The sequence below is a fragment of the Mustela erminea genome, chromosome 6, assembly GCF_009829155.1.
Source record: "Mustela erminea isolate mMusErm1 chromosome 6, mMusErm1.Pri, whole genome shotgun sequence".
In the NCBI taxonomy this organism is placed as follows: Eukaryota; Metazoa; Chordata; class Mammalia; order Carnivora; family Mustelidae; genus Mustela; species Mustela erminea.
The window spans coordinates 140703930-140728573 of record NC_045619.1 but is presented as its reverse complement, the minus strand read 5'-3'; the positions used below and the strand labels follow the sequence as shown (position 1 = coordinate 140728573).

At 55.3% G+C, this 24644-nt stretch overlaps 2 protein-coding genes and 1 long non-coding RNA gene across 4 annotated transcripts in view; 1 reads left to right on the top strand and 2 right to left on the bottom strand.

Annotated features, from left to right (window-relative positions):
- NET1 (neuroepithelial cell transforming 1) overlaps window positions 1-3311 on the top strand; it is a 60086-nt gene extending 56775 nt beyond the window's left edge. For both annotated transcript variants that reach the window (XM_032349849.1, XM_032349850.1), the window contains 2 exons: window positions 863-1049; window positions 1391-3311. In XM_032349849.1, coding sequence (XP_032205740.1) covers window positions 863-1049; window positions 1391-1797 — 594 coding nt within the window. In that variant the 3' untranslated portion in view covers window positions 1798-3311. The remainder of the gene's footprint in view (window positions 1-862; window positions 1050-1390) is intronic.
- A 5208-nt stretch (window positions 3312-8519) lies between these two features.
- LOC116592530 lies at window positions 8520-20920 on the bottom strand. Its single transcript, XR_004286506.1, has 3 exons — window positions 20545-20920; window positions 9929-9938; window positions 8520-8529 (listed from the first exon to the last, which is right to left on the bottom strand). It is a non-coding gene; the product is annotated as an uncharacterized LOC116592530 (long non-coding RNA).
- A 2292-nt stretch (window positions 20921-23212) lies between these two features.
- Window positions 23213-24075, bottom strand: LOC116594445 (calmodulin-like protein 3). Its single transcript, XM_032349848.1, has one exon. The coding sequence runs from the start codon at window positions 23916-23918 to the stop codon at window positions 23469-23471; it is 450 nt and encodes a 149-aa protein (XP_032205739.1). The 5' UTR covers window positions 23919-24075; the 3' UTR covers window positions 23213-23468.
- Between the last annotated feature and the right edge of the window lie 569 nt (window positions 24076-24644).

Genomic DNA, 24644 nt, shown 5'->3' with positions numbered 1-24644 from the left:
GGAATTTTTTTTTTAAGATTTATTTATTTATTTGAGACAGAGAGCACCCAAGCTGGGGGAGGGGCAGAGACAGAGAGAGAGAGAATCCCAAGCAGATTCCATGCCCTGCGTGGAGCCTGACATGGGACTCGATATCATGACTCTGAGATCACGACCTGAGCCAAAACCAAGAGTCAGACACTTAACTGACTGAGCCACCCAGGCGCCCCAGTGGAATGGTTTTTTTTTTCATTAGGTGTTTTTAGGAAGAAGCCCAGTTATTTGGGTTTGGGGTTTTTTGGGTTTTTTTAGGTTTTTATTTTAATTCCAGTTTGTTAACATACAGGGTAGTACTAAGTTCAGGTGTACAGTACAGTGACTCAGCAATCCCATACGTCTGCGGTGCTCGCCTTCATCCCCGTCACCTGCTTGCCCTAGAGACCCAACTTACAAGTTGAGGTTCTTTTTGGAAAAAGTTGAAACCTGACATCTCTGATTTCTGTCATGAAGCCTAATTGTTCTATAAAGCTTACACTTCTGTGGGACAAGAAGAACCATTAACATTTACCAGCTTGCATTTTTTTAATCCTTATTTTGTTAGAAAACTGGTATACAATACTGGTGTTTCCAGGTGTGTTACTACTGGTAGGTCTTTGTGGTGCATGGAGTTTAGTCAGTTTTGAGTAAAGGTGAATCCTTAATCTAATGTTACATCCTGATAAAAATAAGTTTTATATCATCTGAGATCAGAAAAGTTCTCCAAGTAGAACATGCGTAGCCTTGAAATCACGGTCTTTAATGGAGTCATTTGTAAGGATGGATTTCACTCACTTAAAATCACAAAGTTTCACATTTAGGATGTATTTGTTTCTTGTTTCTCTAGAAACTTTACATATTCCTGTTTCAAGACATCTTGGTTTTGACTCGGCCTGTTACACGAAATGAGCGTCACTTCTACCAGGTTTATCGGCAGCCAATCCCTGTCCAAGAGCTGGTCTTGGAAGACCTGCAGGATGGAGATGTGAGGATGGGAGGGTCCTTCCGAGGGGCTTTCAGCAACTCAGATAAAGGTAAAAATACAAGCTTTAAAGTAGTTTACATAAACAGAAACTCAGAATGTAAATGAATTTAGCTTTAATCTTTAAGAATTCTGTCCTTACACAAAAAGTTGTTAACGAAATGGATTTCATTGTCCTGTACCTACCTGTTCCGCCCCTGAAACAGTTGTCAGGTGCTTTGCTGCTCTGACACCCGCAGGCGCATCGCATAAGTGACTGGTGGTCTTTACTGGATGTGTCTGCCTAACGGGCAGGCCTGGCATAGGAACACCACCACCCATATTAAGACTGTAGGCTGACTTTATTGTTCAATAAAATTTTTAAAAAGTCTTTAACATTTTTTATTCTTCTAGCTAAAAATATCTTCAGAGTTCGCTTCCAGGACCCCTCCCCGGGCCAGTCACACACTCTGCAGGCCAATGACGTGTTCCACAAGCAGCAGTGGTTCAACTGCATCCGCGCCGCCATTGCTCCTTTCCAGCAGGCTGCTGGCCCAGCCGAGCCGCAGGGCTTGCCGGAGCTCCACGAGGAGGGCGAGGAGAACAGCCCCTCTGCTGGGAACATCCGAGCCCAGAGAAGGGTGTCCACGGCATCTAGTGTGACTCAGGTCCAAGGCGCTGGAGACGCTTCAGAGAGCGGCTGCCCAGTGCACACAGCAGAGGACATGAAGAGTGCGAAAGTTCGCCAAACGCAGCCTGGCCTCCGAAAGGCGAGAGACAGAGCCCAGGTCGATGGCAAACGGAAAGAGACTCTGGTGTAAAGGAAGTTCTATATATTAACTGGTGGGGAGACTGTTTATTTATAAATGTGTACAGTTTGTTTTTCTTATAATGTGAGCATCGGAGCACTGCAGGACTGCTTAATACCAGTCTTAACATTTGTTATGTTTTTGGTTGGTTTGGGTGGTTGTTCCTTTTATTTATTTTTTTTTTTTTTAATGGCAGCTAAAGATACGTGCAGATTGCTATTAAACTGTAGCCTTTTTTTTTTTAAAGATGTTTTCCCCAGATTATTTAGAACATGCAAACCTGGTATTTTTAATCAAATGAAATATTTATGAAATGGATTTTCTCCTTATCCTGCATTCATCATGATTCTCTAATACCAGCCAATTGTGATATTTACAATATTTGCCAAAAACCAAAGTTTTGCAAATACTGGGATTTTACCAGTGTTTCTCTGATAAACTTTGTTTGCAGATTTGAAATTGTAGCATTGGCACCTAAAATCTTCCTGCAGTGTATGTTTATGATATTTCAGAACTTACACTGAAACATAAAGTCCTTGGAGAACAAAGCATAAAACTCATCAAGTTTTCCGTTTTATCAACTGGAATGCCTTATATTTGTTTTTCACTGCACATTCCTTATTTTTCATCCATTTAACCTGCCAATTATTTAATTTTTTTAATCTGTAAAGTAGTTTTTAGTGTCTGCTTTTATTTTTTTACTTTGATGCCTTTGCCTTTTCAAATTGGCATGTCTTTATTTTTCTTCTTTGATTAAAAATGTGTGTGTATGTATGTATGTGTATATATATATATATATATGTGTGTATATATATATATATATATCTTTTTTTTAATCATATTAACTTTACCAAGTGAAACCAAGCCATACTGTTTTTGAGCCAATTAAGAACATTGCAGTTTTTAAAGTGTAGCACGTCAGAGTGGTGAATACACGGGAAATGACTCCCATGTATTCGGGACTACTGAAAGAAAAACGCCGTAAGGTTTTTGTTCGATGTTTCAGAGGGAAGGCAGTTGACTGATAGTAAGTTTAGAAAAACTGTACACACAAAAAAAGAGGGCCTAAGAGAGTGAGTAGTTTTGTCTTAAAGTAAAAATGTCTGGTTGCACCAGAACATGAAAGGAGATAGTAAAAGCTAAACTGGAGGGTCTGTAGTAAGTCGTAGAAGGCTTGGGGGAAGTGACTTTTATTTGCCTTGGTTTGTGGGTTTGAAAGGAAACAATGAAATATGTTGAAAATTTGACCATATTAGATCAGTTTTGGTGGATTTATTCACAAGAGGGGAAAAAAGACTAATGAATCTTTTCCTGTAAAGTGTTTCTGTTCAAATGAGGCATAGTATTTAAGGAAGGAAAACTAAAGCCCTGTGTCATGGCAGATCTATATTGGTGATCCACTCAAGTAAATGTTGACTATTACGTGAACTTGGTCTGGCCAGTGGAAATGAAAATTGAAAAAGACTGTAAATAGAAAATCCAATGATTTCTCTGTATAAATGAATTATACAATTAAAAAAAAAAAAGGCACACACATAATCACCTTAAGTTTTCTTGGCTGGATGGGTGGATATTGGGGGACATTTGCCAGGCTGTGCTAGTTCAGTAGAAGAGGTAATGGCAAGCAAGCCTCACAAAAGTTTTTAAAAATCATAAACAAATCCTTGAAATTCACTAATAGTAAGGGAAAGACTAAATTATAAGGACAAGTTTTGTGAATTTCTTACACCATTTAGAAAATAGTATACTCAGAAATAGCTATTGGATTGCAGACCGCTGTAGCCACATTCTAGATAGCCACATTCTAGATAATATGAGTAAAGCTAATAGCAAAGCATCCTGATTAATTTCAGATTTTAATTTAAGTATCTCCGGTTTCTTAAGTTTGGAAATGCAAAGTCAAAAGTGGAGGTTACATCAAACCATTGTGATCTGAAAAGTCAGAAAGCAAGATTTCTGATCATTTCTAGAGATGTTATATAGAATATTCCTTCCAAAATTACCTTGATCAGCTTCTGAAGTTACAGAAACAAGTTTAAGTGCTATTAGTGGAATGATTTTTTTTTTTTAATCAAAAGCTCTATTTCTTTTGGTTCATACAAGGGAGAAAATAATTACATGGAAACTGAATAATTACATGGAATGAACACTTCATAAATTACATCTATATTTGAGAGCATTTGATGATCCAGCTAGTAGTTTTCAAACCAATACGGGCATCAGAATCACTAGGGGTGCTTTAAAAAAAAAAAATGTAAGTGGGCCTACCCCTAACTCTTCCTGCAAATACCCATTTCACTGATTCAGGATCCCGGGGAGAAGGTGGTAGGAGTGAGGGCTGATCATCTGTATTTGTGAACACTTAAACCCTCCCTCCTAGTAACTCCTTGGGTCAGCACTTCTAATCATGGATCCAGCCAATAGCCATTATGTACATGATACACAGGATCGGTTTCTATTAACTGACTTCTCAGTTTGCCTTAAAACTACTCAGGCTCTGTTGAAGTAAGTCTGATTTTTCTTCTCTTTTCCAACTTCATTCAGTGAGTGTGCTTATATATTTTGAGCAAAGTTAGTCTCTGCTTGGGAAGGTCTTTTTAAACTCTGTGTGCACGCAAGGTGGGACAGGAAAGCAAAGGCATCCACCTGCATTAACTCGGGCAGTCCGTGGGAAGCCGCTGTCGTCTGGTCACCCTGGAATCTGTTGAGACGGACATTTCCTCGACCGATTCAGGTGACCAGTCACTTCTGTGCAGCTTGCTCTGCTTTCTGTTTATGCTTTTCTCAATATGCAGATCTCTCCCACAGTACTTAGTTATTCAGTGTGTATATATATATAACTGTAATATTACTAAATTAATTTTGCAAACATCAGCAAATGCCTGGTTGAGGAAGGCTTCCATCTGCCAATCTTGGTAACTGAGATGCAGGCAAAGTGGACATCTTACAGTTTGTCTTCATCATACTCATCAGTTACAATTCCTGCCTGTCCTTAGAGATGAAACTGGCCTTCACTGTGCTTAGAAGTCCAAGGGATTCAAGGTACATGATACCTCAGTCTCCTTGGGCTTTTCTCAAGCAGCATTCAAGAACACCTATGAAAGAGTAAGCGTCTCTTTGTCCATTGAGCCTGATTCCCCTGAGGGAAGTGTCCTATCTAAGAAAATCTCCCTCACTTCAGAGGACTCCAGAGTCTCCTAGATCCAAAGGAATTTTGATTGTTGCCGGCATATTTGAACAACTCCAGAACCAGCCGCAAGTCTGAGGATGTCTTAGATGTAAGTGGTTCCTCAGGTCCACTCAGATATATCTGAGACCCTGAGTATTTTGAGACTCCAATACAAACTGTGGGCCCTCTTCCCTCCCAAAAAATTGTGTGTGTGTGTGTGTATACACATCCACACAAATTGGGAAGTTTCAGGGATATTCCCCAAACCTATCTATGGATATTGAGTTAAGCTTTGCTCAAGTCTGTCCTGACCAGGACTTTGTTAAGGGAAACATGGTATGGATTCTCACTTTGGAAAATCCAGAAAATAGAATTAAAAAATTGCCTCAGGGGAATAAAAAGACTAAAGACTAGGAGGAAATATTTTCGAAAGCCCCATCTGATACAGAACTATTAGCCAAAATACACCAAACCCACAACCACAAAAACTTCAAACTTTACAATAAGAAAATGAACAAACTAGTTAGACACTTCACCGAAGAAGATACACGGGGGACGGGCCCAAGAAAAGATACTCCCCATCATGTAGCATCAGGGAAGCACACGTTCAAACAAGATTTTGCTCCAGCGTGTTGGAATGCTGAGGCCCAGGCCGCTGGCAACCCCAAACACCCATTCTGCGCCACTGGGAACGCAAAATAGTGGGGCTATGTGGAAGACCTTTGGCCATCTCCTACTAAACTACAAACTACAACTCACCATATGGCCCCACAGTCATGTTCTGGTGTTTACCCAAAGACGTTGAAGACAACGTTCACACAGAAACTTGCACGTGGATTCTTACAGCAGCTTTATTCATAATTGCCGGAACTTTGAAACAGCCAAGATGCTTTTCTTGGTGATGAATAAGTAAACTATGGTGCATTTAGGCCTAAATAAGATATTCCAGCACTAAAAAGAGATGAGCTATCAAGCCCCGAAAAGACAGGGAGGGATCTTCAATGCATGTTACGAAGGGAAAAAAAGCGAATCTGAAAAGGCTCCACACTATAGGATTCCAACTTTATGACATTCTGGAAAAGGTACAACTGCAAGACAGCAGCCGTCCGTGGTTGCCAGGGCGTGTGGGTTGGGGACAGGGCTTTTAGGGCAGTGTGTGTGATACTATAAGGGTAGAGACATGTCATCGGGTATTTGTCCAAACTGATAGAATGTGCCACACCAGGAGTGAGCTCTAATGTCAGCTGTGGACTGGCTGATGGGACAAGGTAGGCTCACTGACTGCTGCCCCGCTCTGGTGGGGGATGTTGCTGGTAGGGGAGATGTGGGCGTATGAAAGCAGAGAGTAATGGGAAATCCACACTTCCCACCCAATTTAGTTGTGGACCTAAAGTTGTACTTAAAAAGTCTATTTTTGAAAAAAGAGAAATCACCTGGGCCCAGGAAAAAATGTGCAGTTAGGAATATATACCTTTCAAGTCCTATCTACAGAGACCAAAATTGGAATACCACTGTAGACGTTCTAAGACATCGGATTTAAATGCTCAGCAAAGAGAAAAGTGACCTGTGTGTCTGGATGTCTGGGCCACAAGCCTTTGCTCTCAAACCAACCTGCTTAGAGAAATTCTATGTCTAGAGGCCAGGATCCCAGTCAGGTTCCAACACCAGGCCCGGCCACCCAGAGCAGGGCACCTCCAGCCCCAGAAGAGTCAGGATCGGGCAAAAGGTGTGTGAAGCCAGTCCTCCTCCACTCACAGGGGAAAAGGCAAGGCAGGCAGAAGGTACCAGAGTCAGCAGCAACACCCCAGCCTGGTGGGGAGGGGAGCTCCCAACTCGGATTGTCCTAGCCCAGCTGAGTCGGATTAGAGCTGGACTCTGTTTCTGGCTAACCGGGGGTCCACCAACGTGGGGCAGAGGCCCTGCCTTTGCACCTCTGCCTTCCCTCCTCTACGTTTGGTGGGCAAAGAAAGCAGGGCCTGTCCTCCAGCTACCATCACCCCCCCACAAAGGCTTCATACGACCCTGGCCCTCACCCCAGTAGGGTTGAGGGTGAGATGGGGGGCCAGGCTGCACCCCTCCCGTTGGCCGGTTGGATGTACTCTCTTCCTCCGGCCCCCTCCCTGCAGTTCCAACGACTACTGTCGGTTGAACGTGACTTGACAGGTTGGCGCCAGGCCTCCCTCCACTCCCGGAAACTGCTCCAGGGCTGGAAGAGTGTTCTCTGACATCACCTCCCTTTGCCAACCATCAAGCATTGACCTTGTGTGTCTTCTCCCAGGCCGACTCCTCCCCAGCCCCCAGCACACCCTGCCTACACCTGCCTGTGTGTGTTGCCTTCTTCTTGGGGGATTTCCAGGTGTGAGCTCAGCCCTCAGCTTCCACCCAACTGCCCAAGAAACGTGGGATCTCTGATGACTGGGGGAGGGACGGAGCATGCCAAGGGGGACTGTGAGCAGGGCGGAGGGGCAGGGCAGGTGACACGCCCATCAACTCGGAAGATACGGGGGTGCCAGGCATCAGGTGGAGCTGGAGCCCCCCCCCACCGCCTCCCCTGTTCTCTGTCCTGTCTCAGATGCTCCCGTGCAGGAGCATCTCCCTCTCCAGGGACAGCACATGAGGGAGGGGCATAGCCCAAAGTCTCTGCCCGAAAGGAATACGTAATCCGAGACAGATGGCAATGAAGCCGACCATAGGGCAGACCTCACAAACCACACGTATAAGTAAATAGCTGGAGCCTCACTTTTCCTAACATCAAAGGTCTCATGCATTTTAGAGGGTGGCGGAGGTAGGTGGAAACTCAGCACAGGCTTTAAACTCTCGGAGTCTGGGCAGGCCTGTCGTCACGTGTGCTCCTGCGGACCCCTGCGCGCGTGCTCACCCCAGGGGGCAGCGCCCTTTTCCAAAACAAAGGAAATGGCACACGGGCGTGTAGATACACACCCCCGCACACCCTATCTGAGCAACTGGGGAGGAGTCCCCGAAACCCCAAAATCATGTTTGCCTCCAGGCAAGGAGCATGAGGCAGTCTTTTCCACGGTTGGAAACTATTTCTGTGGTTCCTGCTGTTCCGACTCACAGCCAGCTCCTCCAGGCTTAATCTCCCCGCGCTTTCCAACAGGCTTCTTTGTTGCAATAACAGACAAGTGCAACCTGGGCCTCTGCCTGCCTAACAGTACATTCAAAGGATGTGGAACTTTCCACTGGTTCTGGGAGGTTCTAAAATCAGAGCACATGGGAGAAGCGACATCCTCAGAGGACCATGCTGAGCCCCCCCCCCCCCCCGGGGCCCCTGCCCCAGGTGGCTTGGGCTCTGCACTGGTCACAGGGTCTGCCCGCCTGGAACGCTAGTCCTCTCTCCTCTCTCCCTCCCTCGGCCTGCAGACTTCCTCTTCCTCCCTCAGGACCTGGCGGGCCTTCCCTGTGCTAGGCAGCCTTCTCTGACTCCCCCGAAGCGTTCCCACCGCCCGCTCCGGTAAGCATCCCCGCCCTGGGACACACAACAATGTCCAGCCTGAGCATCGCCTTCCCCGCCGGTCTGCGAGTCGGCTGGGTCTTGATGTCCCCAGGAACTACCACTTCTCCCGACACGGAGAATGTGCGTGAACGTGATTGTTGAACGCACCAGAATGCCGAAGTGATCTCGGCTCTGTGTCAAGGAGTCAAGGAGACTGCCAGAATCTCGGGCCTGGGCGCGCCCTCCCGAGGGCCCCTGAAGAGCCCCACCTCCTAGAATTCATAACGTGCCAGGTCCCTTCCCACGGCACAGCCCCACTGGTCCGCACCACCAGCAGAGTCAGACGGAGGGGACGGCATGTGACTTCCAAGCCCCTTCTGCTTGCTGCGTGTAGGGTCTCCTGCTCCGGAGGAAGCCAAACACCCGGCCATCAGGACGCTCAAGCCAGCCCGCGCAGAGGCCCCAGGAGGCAGAGCTGAGCCCCCTGCCCACCGCCCACACCCGCTGGCCAAGCTTTGGGGGGTCTCCTGGTGGTAGACCCTCCAACACGGACTCAAGCCTCACCCTCTGGCTTCCTGACTCATGGAAAGTGCTGACTCAGGACCACTAGCTAGGTTGCTCCCAGAAAAAAACGAGATAATTTGTGTTTATGACGGTTTTGAGCCATGAGGTTTTCCTATCGTTTGTTACACAGCAACAGGTTACTCCCTCAAATCCTAAAAGCTCAGCAGGGCTACGGCTACAGCGGGGAGAGTCCTGGGCAGTCTGGCCCGGGGGAACTCAGCTGAGCCTTGGGGTTTGGACCAAGCCAGACAGAACAAATAAGCAGTATCAGGAAGAGAAACCAAGGCTCGTCTCCTGGGGCCCAGAACAGAGGCGTAGGTCACACAAACACTGGGCAGACGTGGCTGTGGTCTGAGCCTGAGGCCTGCTGCCCTCTCTCCCTGAATCGTGCATCCCAGCGGACAGAGCAAATAGGCTGACCTTGACTGCCCCGGTCTTACTCAATCACACTTGGTCTTACCGCCAGGGACTGACTTGCCCACCCCCTATGAAGTAGAGCCGCCACCTGGAGAGGTGGGCCCGGCGTCTCTGGCCCCAGCTCGGCCTGCTTCTGGCTACACTGCACACAACTCCCCCCACACGGCAGGTGCAGGAGCAGCTCTCTCCTCCCGCTCTGCCTCCCCTCCCCCACCTCTCTCTCCCATGTGGAAGCGGTTTGTAGACGCAGAACCATAGCACAAGATTGGTCAGACTCGTGAGCAGGCTGGTTCACCAACAGGATGTTGAGAGCGACCACTTCTCGGGTGCCCACCACGACCCCGCCGCTCCTGCTGGCCTCCAGCCTGCAATCTGGGCCCTTTGCTTCCTGCGCAGCCCCGTCCTGTGCCGGGAGGGCCCTCGCACGTGCCCAGTCCGCCTGTCCAGGTTCTGTCCATACCCACACCCCCTCTCCCCACAAGCCACTGCTCCTTGGGCCAAAGGGTGCGAATGACAGCGATCCAGCCCCCAGGCCAGACGCAGACAGGCCTCGGATGTGGGTGCAGGGTCATCTGGGAGGGAACTCTACGTTTCTCTGCACCAGGAACATGATCTAAAAGACGGGGTGGGGCTCTGGCTGGCAGGACCACGTGGCCCAGAAGGGTTCTGACCTCCTGGGCTTGGCAAGGTGGAGAGACGCCCCTGTGGCCTCCAAAGTAAGGAGCCCAGAGCAGCGGCCCTGATTTCCCAGGCCTGAGGCCAATGCCATTCCAGGCACTTGACACACAACTGGTCCTTTTCTTTACTCCTGGTGACTGACAGCATCTTAAGGTTTGCTCAACTGTGTCCAAAGGCAGAGACAAGGCTCCTCTGATCAGGCAGGAAACCCCAGTGCCACCAGCCCGCAGACCGGCTTCTGAGCCTTCTGGGAGCCAACGGTGTGGTGGCGAGCTGGACAGGACACCTGGCTGGCAGCTGGAGGAGAATCCAGTGACTGACATGGAGTCACTGGCGCACCAAGCCCAAGGCCAGAGTCCCAGACAAAGTCAGGAGAAAGGGTCCCGAGGCAGGTCCTGGCAGGCAGGGGAGCCCGGGAGGGATCAGACGGCGCCCGCCTGGCGCCCCGACCACGCTTTGCTACGCATCCAGGGCCCTGCAGACTCCGGTTCAGGGTGCAGGGAGCAGCCAGCCAGTCCCAGTCTGGCCTACTTTGGGTGCCTCTTCCGCCTCAGATCACTAGTCTCCCCATGCGCTTGCTAGAGTTAGACGGAGCTCCCCGAAAGCAGTAGAAGGGCCTCATCTTGGGCTGTCCTGAGCCTGCCTGACACCAGCCTTGGGTTGGAAAGCCCAGAGACCATCACCGCGTGTGGTCGCCAAGCTGGGGAGACTGAGTCACACACCTAGAACCCTCGATTCTGCAGGGGCTCCCACGTGGCAGCCTCCTTCGGCCAAGAAACGTGGAGCCGGGTGACGCTTAGCACAGAGGACGTGACATGGGTGCCCCAAGACCCGTGCTCTGCTTCAGACGACAGGGCCGCACCGGTGGATGTGGCGGTGGCTGCCAGGAGCCTGCCATCGTGTGTTTGTCCCCACTGTAATTCATGTGCACCCCCAGATGCCTCAGTGCCGTTGCTCTGGCCTGTTAACTCTATTTTCATAATGTAAGCAAACTGCTCTCTCCTACTGCCTCCCGGGGAAACGGCTGGAGAGGCTGGCTGCAGGGGTCGGGGCTGGAACGGCCTGACCTAAACTCTCGGGCTAGGTATTCTGGAAATTCGCTTGAGGGAGCATGGCGGACGTGCAGCAGACCCCTCGGAGAGACCGACGGTGACCCTCAGCAGCTGCGCATCGCTCCAAAGGGACTGTAACGGGGACACACGTGCTGGACGTGTCAAGATGCCGCGGACGGACGTAACAAATGGGGACTTCAAATATTCGCCGCCAATCGAAGTCACGATCCCGGACGAGCTCGGAGTGGCAGGCACAGGTCTGTCACCGAGCCTGGTGGCCGCAGGCCGCGCGGCAGCCGGACGCTGCTGTAAGATTATCCAGGATGAGGAGCGCAGCCGATCGGGCTGAACTGATGGGATAAATGCGGACGAACCGTAACCACCTGCCTCCGCGGACCTCGGCACGGGTTTTATTTTTAAATGGTTTTCCTGCCCAAGTGCATGGGGGCCGTGGAAATGGCGGGGAGCTGCTGCCATGAACCTCCCTTAAGGCACGTTCCCCGGCAACCTCGCTGCACCGGCGTGGGAAGGGAAAGCTTCAGGCCTGGGACGACTGCAGTCGGGAGCCCCCATCCTGCACACAAGCAACCTTGACGCCTCAGACTGGCTTCCAGGCTGGCCGCGCCCTGCACCCCTGCCCCCCCGGCCCCCAGCTCTTGCACCCCCAGAGCAGAGCTTGCTGTGTTCAGAAATGTTCCTCCCTCAGCTAAGTGCAGGCCAAGGGTAGGCTCCTGTCTTCCGGCCATCCTGAGCCCCAGGGGGAGCTGTCCCCTCCCTGCAAGTGGCCCCCATGTCTCGTCCCTCCCACATGCTGCTAGTTCTTGCATTTTACCAAGAGGCCGCCTCAGTGTCGGGCTAGGTGGCGTCCACCTCCCAGCAATTGTCCCCATGTTTCACCTGGGAGGACCCGGGGGACCTCCCAGACTCCACCGTGCCCCTTCCCACCCCAACCTCAGCCTGGGCAGGACAGCCATCGCCTGGAGTGACAGGAGAGAGCGGTCCTTGCCCTGCTCAAGGCTCACCAGAAAGGGCTGCTCAGCACCAGGGTGGCCCGCCAGCTGCCGGCCGCCAAGCTCGTGGGCATGCTGGAGGCCAGCAGGAGGACGAGAGGCAGACAGCGCCGCCCTGCAGGGCGCGCCTGGCCACAGCACGCCGCCGGTGCCTGTCTGCACTCCTCTTTATGCCTGAAGCTTCCAGAAGTGACTGGCCCAAGGCCCTGGCTCCGGAGCCCGAGCGCGTCAGCCACAGGTCCATCTGTCCTGGGAGCCCCTGCCAGACGTCCATCTGTCCTGACATCACTGCAGCGCACCTGGGTTCTCTGGCGCTCCTGTACTGGGCAGACACCAGTGTTCCCGGCTTCCCGCGGCTCTGCCTGCCGGGCCCGGGCAGAAGGAGAGCCACAGGTCATGAGACCAAACGCCGCTCCGGGGTTTTTCTTGATGAGCAAAAACAAAAGTTCTGAGGCCTCCGGGGAGTTTTCAAAACCTCTGATCAAATGAATCAGAAGATTTGGAAGCTCTGTCTTTAGGGTCCCCTCCGGGCTGTGACCACATTTTGGCCTCCAGCTCGAGCCCTGAGCCCCTGCTTCTCGCTGGGCAGCTTTGCAGGTGACATCTTCTCCCCCTTTCCCTGTTCCTACTGTTCCTACTCTGTGTCCCCCACGCTCCCACCCACCCACACTCGTGCCCGCATCCTCGGGGACCACAGTCAGACCCACCCCTCGGTGCCCTGGGTCCTGTCCTCCAGGTTCTGGGTGGGGGGCGGTGCTTGGTCCCCCCTGTGTTTCCAAAGGGTCGCTGCCCAGAGAGCCACCATCACGACTCCGTGTCTTTTGCATGCTTCTCTGCTGGATGTGTTTCCACCTCCTGGTTCTGTATTTATTCTAAAAGACCCCATTATGTCCGATTATTAAGTAGAAAACCAGCTTTCCTTGCTACAAATGGGAGGAAACAGTAACAATCAGTGTTCTGAAAACAAAACCGTATTAACAATTCTTGCCTAGATACCAAAGGGAGGTCTGTTCTCACCTTTGTTGGGTCATTCTGTGTCCTAACTTCAGCTCAGGGCCCAGGAGCGGTCAGGGCCCAAACTTCAGCCATCAGTGCCTTCAGGGGTGCTTTCAGAACGACCATTTGAATTATTTATTTTTCTGTTTCTTCCTTCCCCCTCTGCCCCCCAGTTTCCTTCCCAGAGGTTTGTTGTAACTCCCTGTGATCATCACAACATACACACAAGCACAATCCTCTGGCCTGAAAACTTTCTTCCCCCTCTTTTGCCAGTGCACAGAACAAGGGGCCAGCACTGTTTGGGGAGAGACAACAGGCTCCGTTTCCACCATTTCTCCCCACTGGCCCCGGGGGACACCACGGTGGTTCCTGCCAGGAAATCCCCTTCTGCCTCATGGAGAACCCAGAGAAGGCAGCGGAGCAGCCCCGGGGCGCTCAGGCTCCGCCCAAAGCTGCAGAAGTAAATCACCATGGCCAGCCTGGGTCCTAAGCCCAGGGGCTCAGAGCAGCCCCTGCAGGGACCCCCCGGGCCTGAGGGAAGCCACACGAGTGCCCTGCCTCGTGAAGCTGCCCCTGCACGGGGTGTCAGCAGGTCCAAAGTGATCTCCGCGCTGACAACCGCAGCAGCTCTGCAGAGAAAGAGGCATCGCGCTACCCCCTGATTTTCAAACAGAAAAACCAGGGCCAAGAGACTGTGCCCAAGATCTAACGCAAGGTCAGTGCCAAGGTCAACGGCACTCCCTTCCCCGCCCTGCCCACCCCACACATGGTTGTCGGCAAAGCTCGCAGGATGTACTGCCTGTTTCTTCTAGAACTCAAAAGCTGAGCTCTCTAGGGCCACCAGGGAAGGTGGCCTGAGCACGTGGCCTTGGAAAAGGGACAGCGCACGGGGAGGTGAAGGAAAGTCTGGTCTGCTACAGGCCGGCCTCCTCTGCCTTGAGGCTCCCACCCCGCCCCACCCAGCACGCACACGTGTCTCCCAGGCGCCCTGTCCTGGTGGCGGGTGGCACACACTGTCCTGGCGGCCGGTGACACACACTGTCCTGCCTCCTCTGCTGCCAAGGACCAGCCAGGCGCTCCTGTCCCTCCCTGCCCCAGCCCGGTCTGGGAAGACTGCATGGGGAGAGCGGGGCGCAGCCCTGTGGACCGCAGGCTTGAGCGGCCGGCCGGCCGCGGCCCCAGTCCTTCTCGAGACCGGGGAGCCCTACCCCAGGCTCACTGTGTCTGGCGGGAAAGCAGCAGGGGGAGCTGGGTTCCAGACGGGCCCCTCTGGGGACCCACGTCCCCACCCTTCTCCCAGGTCCTCCCTGCCGGCTGCCCCCGGGGCCCCGGGGAGCCCTGTGCACCCTCCAGCCAAACCTTTGTCTACCCAGGAGCCCTCATTCCTAAGCTGTGTTTTTAGCACACAAACCGTAATTGCTGGCCAGCGCTTCTTTTGTTTTCCCAGGTGGGGGGGATCCGGGGTGTGGGGAGCCCATGCAGCCGCAGAACTGGGGCCACCCTCTGCACTGAAGGCGCCCCCAGGAGCCCATGCGCCCCCTTCTCTGCTCCTCTGTGAGGTTGACAGCTTTGACCCCCCGCATGTGATCCCTGAGGACGGCGGAGGCAAATCACCGCTAAGTGAGCGGCCCGGGACCCCAGGGCTCACCACAGTCTCTGCCCCGTTTCACACGGCCTCCGCCCTCTGGTGCAGGGAAAGGCCAGTTGTTAAGTTTCTGGAGGCCGGGCGGAGAAGGGCACCGATCTGCGGTGCATCTCGTCACCTCCAGTAAAACGAGGACCTTGAGACCCGTCTTGGGCAGTTAGGGAACCACGGAACAGCAGAAAAGGGAGGAGTATCCGGTGTCCCCACAGCCAAGCCTGCGGGAAGATGAACAAATCTCCTCCCCTCCTCCAGAGCAGCCACAGAGCCTGGGGAGCCCCCTGGGGAGCACCGTCCTGCTGAGTCAAACCCCCTCCGCACACGCCCCAAGCCCCACTCCCAGCCCTGATTTTAGCCCTGCGGCCCCTTGGGGCAGGTCTGAGTCCCTGGGGTGGGAAGATGCTCCTCAGGGATTCAGCAGCCCCTGCTCAGGTCCAACAGCCCCCTCAGACACCCCCCCCCCCGGGATCTTCTAGATCATTCTCTGAACAGGTCCCAGCCTGTCTCCACCCCTTCCTTTAGAAGGCGGTGCCCGGAGCTGGAAAGGAGGGCCATCGGCAGGCTCCTCCTTCCTACAGAATTGAGTCCAGCGCTGGGAGACCAGCAACGAGCAGACAGACAGAGTCCAGCTGCCGTGAAGCTCGTGCTCTGGCTGAGGGTGGGGGATGGGCGCAGGATCAGGGCGCCCTTCAGCTTGACGGGCGGCCAGGTGGCCTCTCCGAGGGGCTGACATTTATGCCGAGACCCCAGTGATGAGAAGAGCAGCTGAAGCCAGGTCTCTAGACAGCAGCAGACACTTTCTTCGCAGCCCGTCCCTGATGCCCCCCCATGCCCGCCGTCTCTGCCCCATCCCCCGGATGCCCCCCGGGCTTCTTTCTCAGGGCCAGCAACAGAGGGCGGCCCCGCCCAAGGTGATGGCGCTGGGAAGGAGGTTCATCCTTAGAGAGAAAATTCCAGAATTCCAATGACAGGGAGAAGAGAGAATTACATGGCTGCTCAGGCAGCCCGTCCCTCTCCCCTCAGGCAAGCCATCTGGGCAACCGAGTGCCTCTCTCAAAGGCTCAGATCTGTCTCCAAGCAGAAAGACAAGCAGACAAGGTGCCCGAAGAGGGGAGTCCAGCAGCCGGCCCCAGCCAGCCCAGAACTCTGCCCTGAGCCCTGAGTGCCCACCAGCCGGTGGTCTGCGGGGCCCCCCAGGGGCCAGCAGCAAGGCCCAGTGGAGATGTCCTGTCTGGCAGCCTCTCTCCCTGCGGCAGGGTCAGTCCCAAGACCCTGGGGGTGACAGGTCCCCCAGCGGGCACTCCTGCCTGTGTCCCTGTCCCTGATGGAGACTGCTGTCAAGATGGGCACTTTCTTGGTCAGCAACACCTACCGCTGTGCCTGGAACAATCGTGCCTTACACAGGTTTGTTGAAAGGAGAGCCAAGAGGAGGGAGAGAGAGGAGGAACCGCGGAGCCTCTTCCACGCCCGCCCCCACAAGAGTGCCCTGGGAGTGCCCCAGATCCCTGTGCACACCTCCTTCTACCCCCCTCCCCTCCCCCATCCCTTCCCCCTCCCCTCCCCCCTCCTCTTCCCCTCCCCCCCTTTCCTGGAGCAGGTGCCTGAAGTAGCCCAGAAGTCCCCTTCCCCAAAACTGAGTGTGTCGGGGTCGGGGTCAGGCCCTTTCCTGGAGGGAGGTGGGTGGACAGAAAGGCTTAGGGACACTTCTATGTTTTGGCCCCCACAGTCCTGGCCAGAGGGGGTCCCGAGCTTTTCTTCCCTCTGTTTCTGGAGGCTGGGCAGGCCCCCCGGGGAGTTTGAAGAGCGGTGCACTCTGTCCTGTTCCGACCAGAGCCTGAGGCTCTCCCTGTGGCTTCAGGATTCTGAGAACTGAATGTGTTTTTGCCATTTGGCACAGCAAGAGGCCTCACCGGTCCAAGGGTAGCCGGTCCTCTGACAGCAGCAGGAGCAGGGGTAGCTCCCGAGCCTCGCGGCGCAGGCATGGTCCTGCCCTGGTGTGGCTGAGCCCCTCCCCACCTGCCCCAGGCTCAGGGGGACACAGAGTTGGCCCCACCCAGAGCTCTGCCCTCGCTCTGGGATTCACCAGCCGCAGGGGCTCCCCCAGCCCGGCTGCCTGCCCCCTTCCCTTATCAGCTCAGGCTCAGTGCGTCACATCAGCCTCCTCGAGGACCCAGGTCCCCGCTCTGGTTCATCCTGCACACCGCTGAGAAATAACCTTCCAGGAGCACCGCTGTGCCCACACACCTCCTCTGATTAAAAACCTTCAGCAAGCCTCCAGTCGATCTTCTGGGAAAAAAACCAACGCACTAACAATGCACAGATTACGCTGCGTCTCTAAAGCAAGCTACTCCTGCCCCTGCTGCTAGCTCTCTCTCCGTACGGCTCACTTGGGCCTCACAGCAACATCGACAGAGACATTATTTCCTCCCCATTTTACAAGGAAACTGAGGCAGAGGGTGTAACGGACTTGTCCCAGGTCATGGAGCTGGGAAAGGCCTCCACTGGTACTTGAAAGGATTTCCACACTCCGTCCGTCACGGGCCGTCCGTCATGGGGCTCCAGGCTCTCCCCTGGCTCCCGGGCTTTGGGACGCCCCCAAAAGGCATGGCATGTCCCCCCCACTATCCTTCTACTCTCAAGGTTCCTCTGCCAAGAACATTCTCCCACCTGCTGAGAGCTCCCCACCCCCAGCACCCAGCCCGGGGCCACCCTTCACCCGGCACACCCAGGACCCTGGAATCCATCGATGAGACACCTGCCACCCGCTGTCCTCGCATGTGGTGGTTCATGCCCACATCTCCTCTCCCTTAGAGGGCAGAGGCCGGTGTGACATTCCTTCTGTGTCCTCACAGACCCGTACGTAAGAAGGTGGGTGGTCCAGGAGGACGCTGCGGAACGAGTGAATGGATGGACAGATGTCACCACCGCTGTCACGACCACATGCTCTGGTGCAGGGAAGCACGGCTCCTCCAGGAGACTGGGGAAGCTGCCGGCACCAGCGTCTCGGGGTGGCAGGGTGGGTATCGGGGCTGGCAAGTCCCCAAATACAGCGCCATCTGTTCCCAAACAGAGTGACTCAGACTCGACTTGTGCAACCAGCAGCCTCCCACCGTGGAGACCTGTAGGGACGAGTGCCTCCTCCCCCGGATTCCTCCCCACAGGCCGTGCCCATCTGCCCAGTGGGGCGAGGGACGAGTTGTGGGGGTGGGCCCCTGGTGGAGTCATGGATTCCGGGGACCGGCTGGAGCAGCACTGCTTACTCTTGGCTTCTCCACCTTGGCCACGCAAGCACTTGGGAACGTAAAACAGATGCTCAAACCCGGGCCCCTGGCCCCGCTGGAGGGTCAGATCATCCGTCTCCCCAGGCCAACTGAGGGTCAGAACCCTGGGGTGCTCCAGACCTTCTGGGGGTCAGAATATCGGGGGATCACGCATGGCCTTTTTCAGCAGCTCTCGGGTGCATCATTGTTTGGCGGAGGGAGGCGTCGCTGGCCTTCAGCCAAAGGCAGGTGCAGGGGTGCCTGGGGGGCTCCGTCGGTGAAGTGTCTGCCTTCAGCTCGGCTCCTGATTTCAGGCTCCTTGCTAGCAGGGAGCCTGCTTCTCCCTCTGTCTGCCGCTCTCCCTTCCTGTGCTCACTCTCTCTGTGTGTCAAGTAAATTAATTAAATTTTTTTTTAAAACAAACAAACAGAAGCAGAAGACGGCAGGCACAGGCTGGACCGGGGGAGGTGAGAGGCGCGCGGCGGGGGCCGGTGCCTTGGGCGTGAGGCCGTCTGCAGTGGGAGACAAGAGCCCGAGGATGGTAAACAAGTGTAGATCAGCAAGAAGGAGCTTGCAGAACGGGGAGTCTGGGTGCTTTCCCAGATGGAGGAAAACCAGGAGCAAGGGCGGGGGGGGGGGGAGCAGGGGTGCTCCTGTGGGGTGGGCGGTGGCTGGGAGAGGCTGTGCTCCCTCTGGAGGGTAACTGAGCAGTTCAGCACGAGAGGGGCTTGGCAGCCACACTGTGGACCTAAAACTCAAAACCTGGACTAGTTTATGAGCAAATGGGACAAGGTGTCCTATCTAGATGCTTTCCTGCGACTCTGGGCCCTGCAGGCCCTGTATCCGGGGGGCAGAGGGGACGGTGCCCTGTGAAGAGCGCTGGTGCAATGGCCTGACGTCTCACCTCTGGTGTCCTGTGACCTTCGCCACCCGGACGCTCCCTGTTTCCACACCAGGAACGAGTGAGCTTATGATGGTTCATTCTTGCTGTCAGCTCGGCTGGACCACAGGACCCCCAGAGGGCTGGGTGTATGGGATGGGGGGGAGGTGGCCTTCCCCAGGGTAGGGGCACCAGCCGTCCATCCAGGGCCCACCGAGCTCAGAATGGCGGAGGAAGGGTGAGGTCACTCCCGTTCTTGAGCCAGGACAGGGGCCCGCCTGGATCTTGGGCTTCCAGACTCAGGCTGAGCGACACGGTGGCTCAGGGGACCGCTCGGCCACCATAATCACATGAGCCAATTCCTGTAGCAAACGTCCTCTTACATCCCTCCTCTACGCGTCCCCAGAGCCCCCTGGCCGATGCAGGACTTCCAGAAATGTATATCCTGGACGTGGGGGACTGACAGCAGGGAGGTGCCTCTTGCTCAGTCACTCCGGGTCTTTCTCGAGCTGTTGAGCAGACAATGCAGAGGCCCCATCCAAGCCAGCGGAGGTAGAGGTGAGGCCTCATGGGGGAAGGAGCCCGCCAGGGCACGCGGCACCCAGGGCAGGCGCGGGGAGGGTTCGCGACTGACCAGCCATACTCCTGGGGTCCCCACAACCTGGGCTCAAAGGCAGGTCCCAGTGTGAGTGTGGACTAGTTTGCATTATTATTTGAGGATCTGAGAAAGAAGACTGGGCCTTATTCACAAGAAACTATAACACAAGATGCACCTCGATGAGGGGGAGAGTCAAGCCTTCACTCTGGCGGGTCTGTGTAGGACTCGCCACCGGCCAGGCCTGTTCTGGAAGGCTTCCTGGAGGAGCAGGCATCTGCTACGGACCTGAAAAGAAAGGCCTGTCGGGAATGGATGTAAATTGGGATTTTCAAAAATGCGGGGACGATTCAGTGAGAAAATGTATTATTCAGTATGTGGAATTTGAAATCGCCGTTTTGACCAGGAGTAGAGTAATTCTTCTAAAACTCACGTCCTGGTGAATGTCTTGAAGGGTCTGGGGAGGATTTGGCTTCAGCTCAGACTAGTTTTGCTTTCCCCGAACGCTTCCCCCACTAGACTTCTCAGTTGGGTTCCGCTCCAGTCCGTGGCTGGTCACTATTTCAGAGGCCGAGCCTTTACCGAATACCGCCCAGAACCGAACACCGAAGCGTCTGTCTGACCGGGCCCGTGTCTGTGAACCAAGGCAGCGGCCTCTGCTGAAAACCTGTGAGCAGACAGACCTGCCTGTCCACGGCCCGTAGACTCCTGCCGCCGGAGGCCCGCACGGCTACTCCGTCTTGAAGAGACGCTTTTCTCGTCCCCCCGAGTCATGGGCCCAACGGACGAAAACGAACACAGGAGCAAATGAGAACAGGACACAGAGAACGTCCATCTTTGTCCGGTGCTGGGGCGACGTTCAGGTGAACCTGGTGATGGACCAAACCAAACAACTCCAGGAAGCTCAAACCCTCAACCGGGCAAGAAAAACGCCACAGAAATACTCCAGAGTGTTGAACCATTGCATCCAATATGAATCCCTGTAATCCTCATAAAGTGTTTTTACAAACAAGTTTTTTTTTTTTTTTTAATTGGGAAATACCAGGGGCAGAACCAGTCTTGGCGAACGGACGTCCAGAGAACTGACTCTCCCTGAAGTCACCCCAGGCTGCGTTGGCTCTGGGGACGCCTCTCGAGCTCCTTCCCGTCCTCCCCAGCGCGCTAGATTGGGGCCGGCGGCTTCCCAAACTTGGACTCTACCCTCCAAGGTCCTCCAGGAGATGGGAAGTCGCTGCTGAGGCTGTTTCTGCGCATTGCCTGGAGGCCAGGTGTAGCCAGAAGGTTGTCAGCCTCGTGGCCTTCCAGAAGATGCTCCTGTGGGTCCCGACCAGGCCTCTCCAGCAGACCCCCCATGCCCGAGGAGTCCTTCCTCCTTGGGGCGGGGCTGCCAGGGTCCAGGACGGAAGAAGCTCTGGGGGGAGAGGGGGAAGGGGCCGCCTCTGAATCCTGGAGGTCCACACACATCTGTCCCTCAGGGGAGACCTGAAGTGAGTCACTTCCTTCCCCAGACCCTCAGATTCCCCGTTCGTCCTCGGAAGCAACAGACAGAGAGACGCTCCTGCTGCTCTGTTCCTGCCTTCTAGCCCCACACCCTGGTCCCAGGAACAGCTCGTGAGGGAGCGACCTCAGGCGCCCCACCTCCTAGCCCCCGGGGGCTGCCAAGGGCCTCACTTCTCTCCCACCCTCCACCAGCTCCAGTCTTTCTAGCCACCGGCATAATGCTGAGCTGGGCTCTTTGTAGACGTCTGAAAACAGAGAACAGACGAGCCAGCCGCCCCGAAGCGGGCAGCGAGCTGGGAAGGCGTGGGGGACGGCCCCCGGGACCCTCGCCTCCCTGTCCCGAGCAAACAGCAGTCCTGAACACGCGCCGCTGTTGACGGTGGGAGTTTTCTCTTCCTGTGCATGAGCCACATGTTTGGGGGGGCGGGCGGGTATCGTTTTTTTTAAAGAAAGAAAATCGATTTTACACTCCACCCCCTCCAGCAGCAGTTCTCAGACATTTGGGGCCGGGGGACAGGGAAATACCCACATTCACTGGGGCACTTTATAAGGACTCTTCATTTTTCAGAGTAAGAACATGAAAAAAAAAAAAAAAAAAAAACCTCACAGAACCATCACCAGCCATCATAGTGGCTTCATGGAAGAAAACACATTTAAAAAATACAGAATGAAAATACAGAATGAGCACATTCTCAGAATTTTAAACATGGCATACATTTAGGCTAGTTGGAAACATCTTTAATTTTAGCTGTTTCCACCCAGAGCCTGGAAACCTTCACCTTGGGCCAGCTTGGCATTTAGGACTCACTGATTTAGAAACTCAGACCTCTGTGACCTATGTCCGTCAGGGACAGGGACTTTCTGTAGGGAACCACCCCCGTCCTGGACCCAGGAGTATTTCTGCCACTCCTTTCCTCACCACAGCAGGCCTGGTGGCTGCCTTTGCCCCTTCTTATTGTCACGTCCGAGCCTCCCCCAGATCCCACACCTCTGTCATGTTGCTCCCCGGTCCGTCCCCTGCCTCCCTTAGAACCTTAGGGGAGCTGAGGTTTCCTGCCTCAGAGCCTCCCCAGCCCACCAGCTCTCCCAGTGCTCAACCTTGTTTGGACACAGGGCTGTCCTGTGTCTGACACCTGCTGGGCTTCATGATGGGGGGGTCTGGCCGTACCTGGGGACTTGATCTGAGGACAGGGCTGGGAAAGAGACAGAAGCGTGTGAGGGTCACAGGAGACTGAAATGACCCACGAGGATGCCCAATGGGAGAAAGAAAACGGAAAGATGTCATCCGAGCCGCAGCCCCCCCTCACCGCCCCCGGATCTGTCCCTGTCCTGCCTCACTGGGGTGCGCTGGGCAGGCTCTGCCACTCGCCCCCGCCCTCGCTGGAATGAGGGGCAGGCGGGAAGGGCGGGAGCGGGTATTTTGCAATACCCCCGCCTCCCCCAGGGAAGCTGGCTCTGTCTCCCCACCCTGGGCTGAGAACCACTGACTTGGCACAGTCAGTCATCGCCGAAAGTAAAGGAAAAGCTCATATCATGAAGGAGGAAGCAAAGCCCGCTGGGGCCGCGCGGCCCTGGGGCCGCACAGCCGTTTGCAGATGATGCTGGGAAACCCTGTGTGCTTTCCGAATCCTGAGGCCTAGGGCTCGTCTGCCTCCCCTGCAACCCCAGGACCTCAACCCAGTGCCACCCGGGGCCTCGGTTTCCTCCTGGGCAGATCGCCCTTGGGTTGAGCCCCCCCTGAGAACCAGGACGAGGAAGGGAGCCTCGCGAACTGTGACCAGCCGCCTCCAAGGGGCCTGATCCTGGGCAGCCGCACTGCAGGGCCACAAACCCCGTTCGAGCGCGGTTGGGGCCGCAGAGGATGGCGATGTGCAAAGGATGCTAACTTTATCGTCTGTGGCGTGCACAGTGTCCCCGTCCCAGGCTCCAGCTCCAGCCTCCCGTCCGGACCCGGGAGCTCAAGCAGAACCTTAAGGCAAAGAAACGTGCCTCTCGGGCCCCCTCCCAGCCCGACGCAGCCTTCCTGCACCGGTTGTCCTCTCCGGGCCTCTGGGAGACGCTGGGGGAGGACTGTGGGGCCGGGCCAGGCTGGTTCCCCCCGGTGGCCCAGGAAAGGGGTCAGAGGCACAGAAGAAACCCAAATACCACCGTCCGGAGGCTTCGATTTTCCACCTTCCCACCAGGCACTCAAGCACCAGCACACACCGCCCTCGGAGCTCACACTCCTTTTATTTTAACCTCCATTGCCTCGGGTTTCCTCACGACAGCCCAGTGCGGCGGGGGATCCCCGCTTCTCTACAGGAGCCGCTCTAAGGTCTCGCCGGGCACAAAGCGCAGACCCCAGGCCCGAGAGAGAGTGGGTAATCCGCCCCTCCCCCACCGCCCAGACCGCCCCCGGACGTCCCCGCCGCGGAAGCGGAGGCCCCGAGAAGGCAGGAGGAGCAGGAGACGGGCCGGGGCGGGGCCTCACTTCTGGGAGAGGATGCGCAGGAACTCCCCGTAGTCCACCTGCCCGTCCTTGTTCGTGTCCGCCGCCTGGATCATGCCGTCCAGCTCCTCCTGGGAAAGCGTCTGGCCCAGCTTGGCCATGGCCTGCTTGAGCTCGTCCACACTGATGCGGCCGTCGCCGTCCAGGTCGAAGGCACGGAAGACCTCCCGTATGTCCTGCTCGCCGCCCCAGGATTTCATCCTCTTGGCCATCTCTGCCAGGAACTCCTGGAAGCTGATGACGCCGTCGCCATCCGTGTCCACGCGGGCGATGAGCTCCTTCAGCTCCGCTTCTGACAGATTCTTGCCCAGCGCCTGCATCACGGCACCCAGCTCCCGGGTGTCGATGGTGCCGTCCCCATTCTTGTCAAATCTGGAGAAAGCCGCCTTGAATTCAGCCACCTGCTCCGCAGACAACTCCTCGGCCATGTCGTCACACCTGTCACGGAGCTGCCGACCTGGCTGCCGACCGGCTCAAAGGGCTCACGTCCGAGCTGGGGACCAGGGACCGGGACAGGCAGGCCAGTCTGTGTGAGGGCAGAGCTCCCGTGGCAGCCTTGCCATGGGTTGGGAGCCCCCTCCTTTTCTGCAGTTGGAGCGAGGGAGGGGTAAGGCTCTCCACCCTCCCCATGTCCTTGGGCAAAATCCTCCTCCCAGGGAGGGCCAGACCAGTGACAGACCAGAAATGCAGGAACTGGAGTGGCAGGACCCGCCCTGGAGATGCTGGAGCAACCTTTCGTGGGGGCCATCGGAGGCCTGCCAGCCTCCCTGTGCCCTGAGAGCTGAGGTGCCCCCTTGGAAGCTTCTCACAGAGACCATGGCTGGGAAGGGAAAGAGAGCCTCCCTTGGTGGCCACAGCAGGTCCTGGAGGAGAGGGGGACCATCTGGCCTTCCTTTCTGTGCTCCTCTGGGGCTGCTGTCAGGCTCTCATCCCACAGGGCAGGCCAGTAGAGGCGGATATAGGAGAATTGCTTGGAATTCTACCAGGGTGGACCCAGGGGCATCCTTAAAATTTCCAGCCCAGGGTGGCGTCCAGATCTATAGATGGAAGATGTGGCCCGCTGCTGCTGGCATCTCTGAGCAAGCGAGGGGCCTGGGCGCACGCAGAACCTGGCGCCCGGTGGTGCTGTTTACGACACCAAGGTTCCATGTGTG

Excerpts from the sequence above, each read along its gene's own strand:
- LOC116594445 (XM_032349848.1), bottom strand. The coding sequence starts at position 23,918 with ATGGCCGAGGAGTTGTCTGCGGAGCAGGTGGCTGAATTCAAGGCGGCT.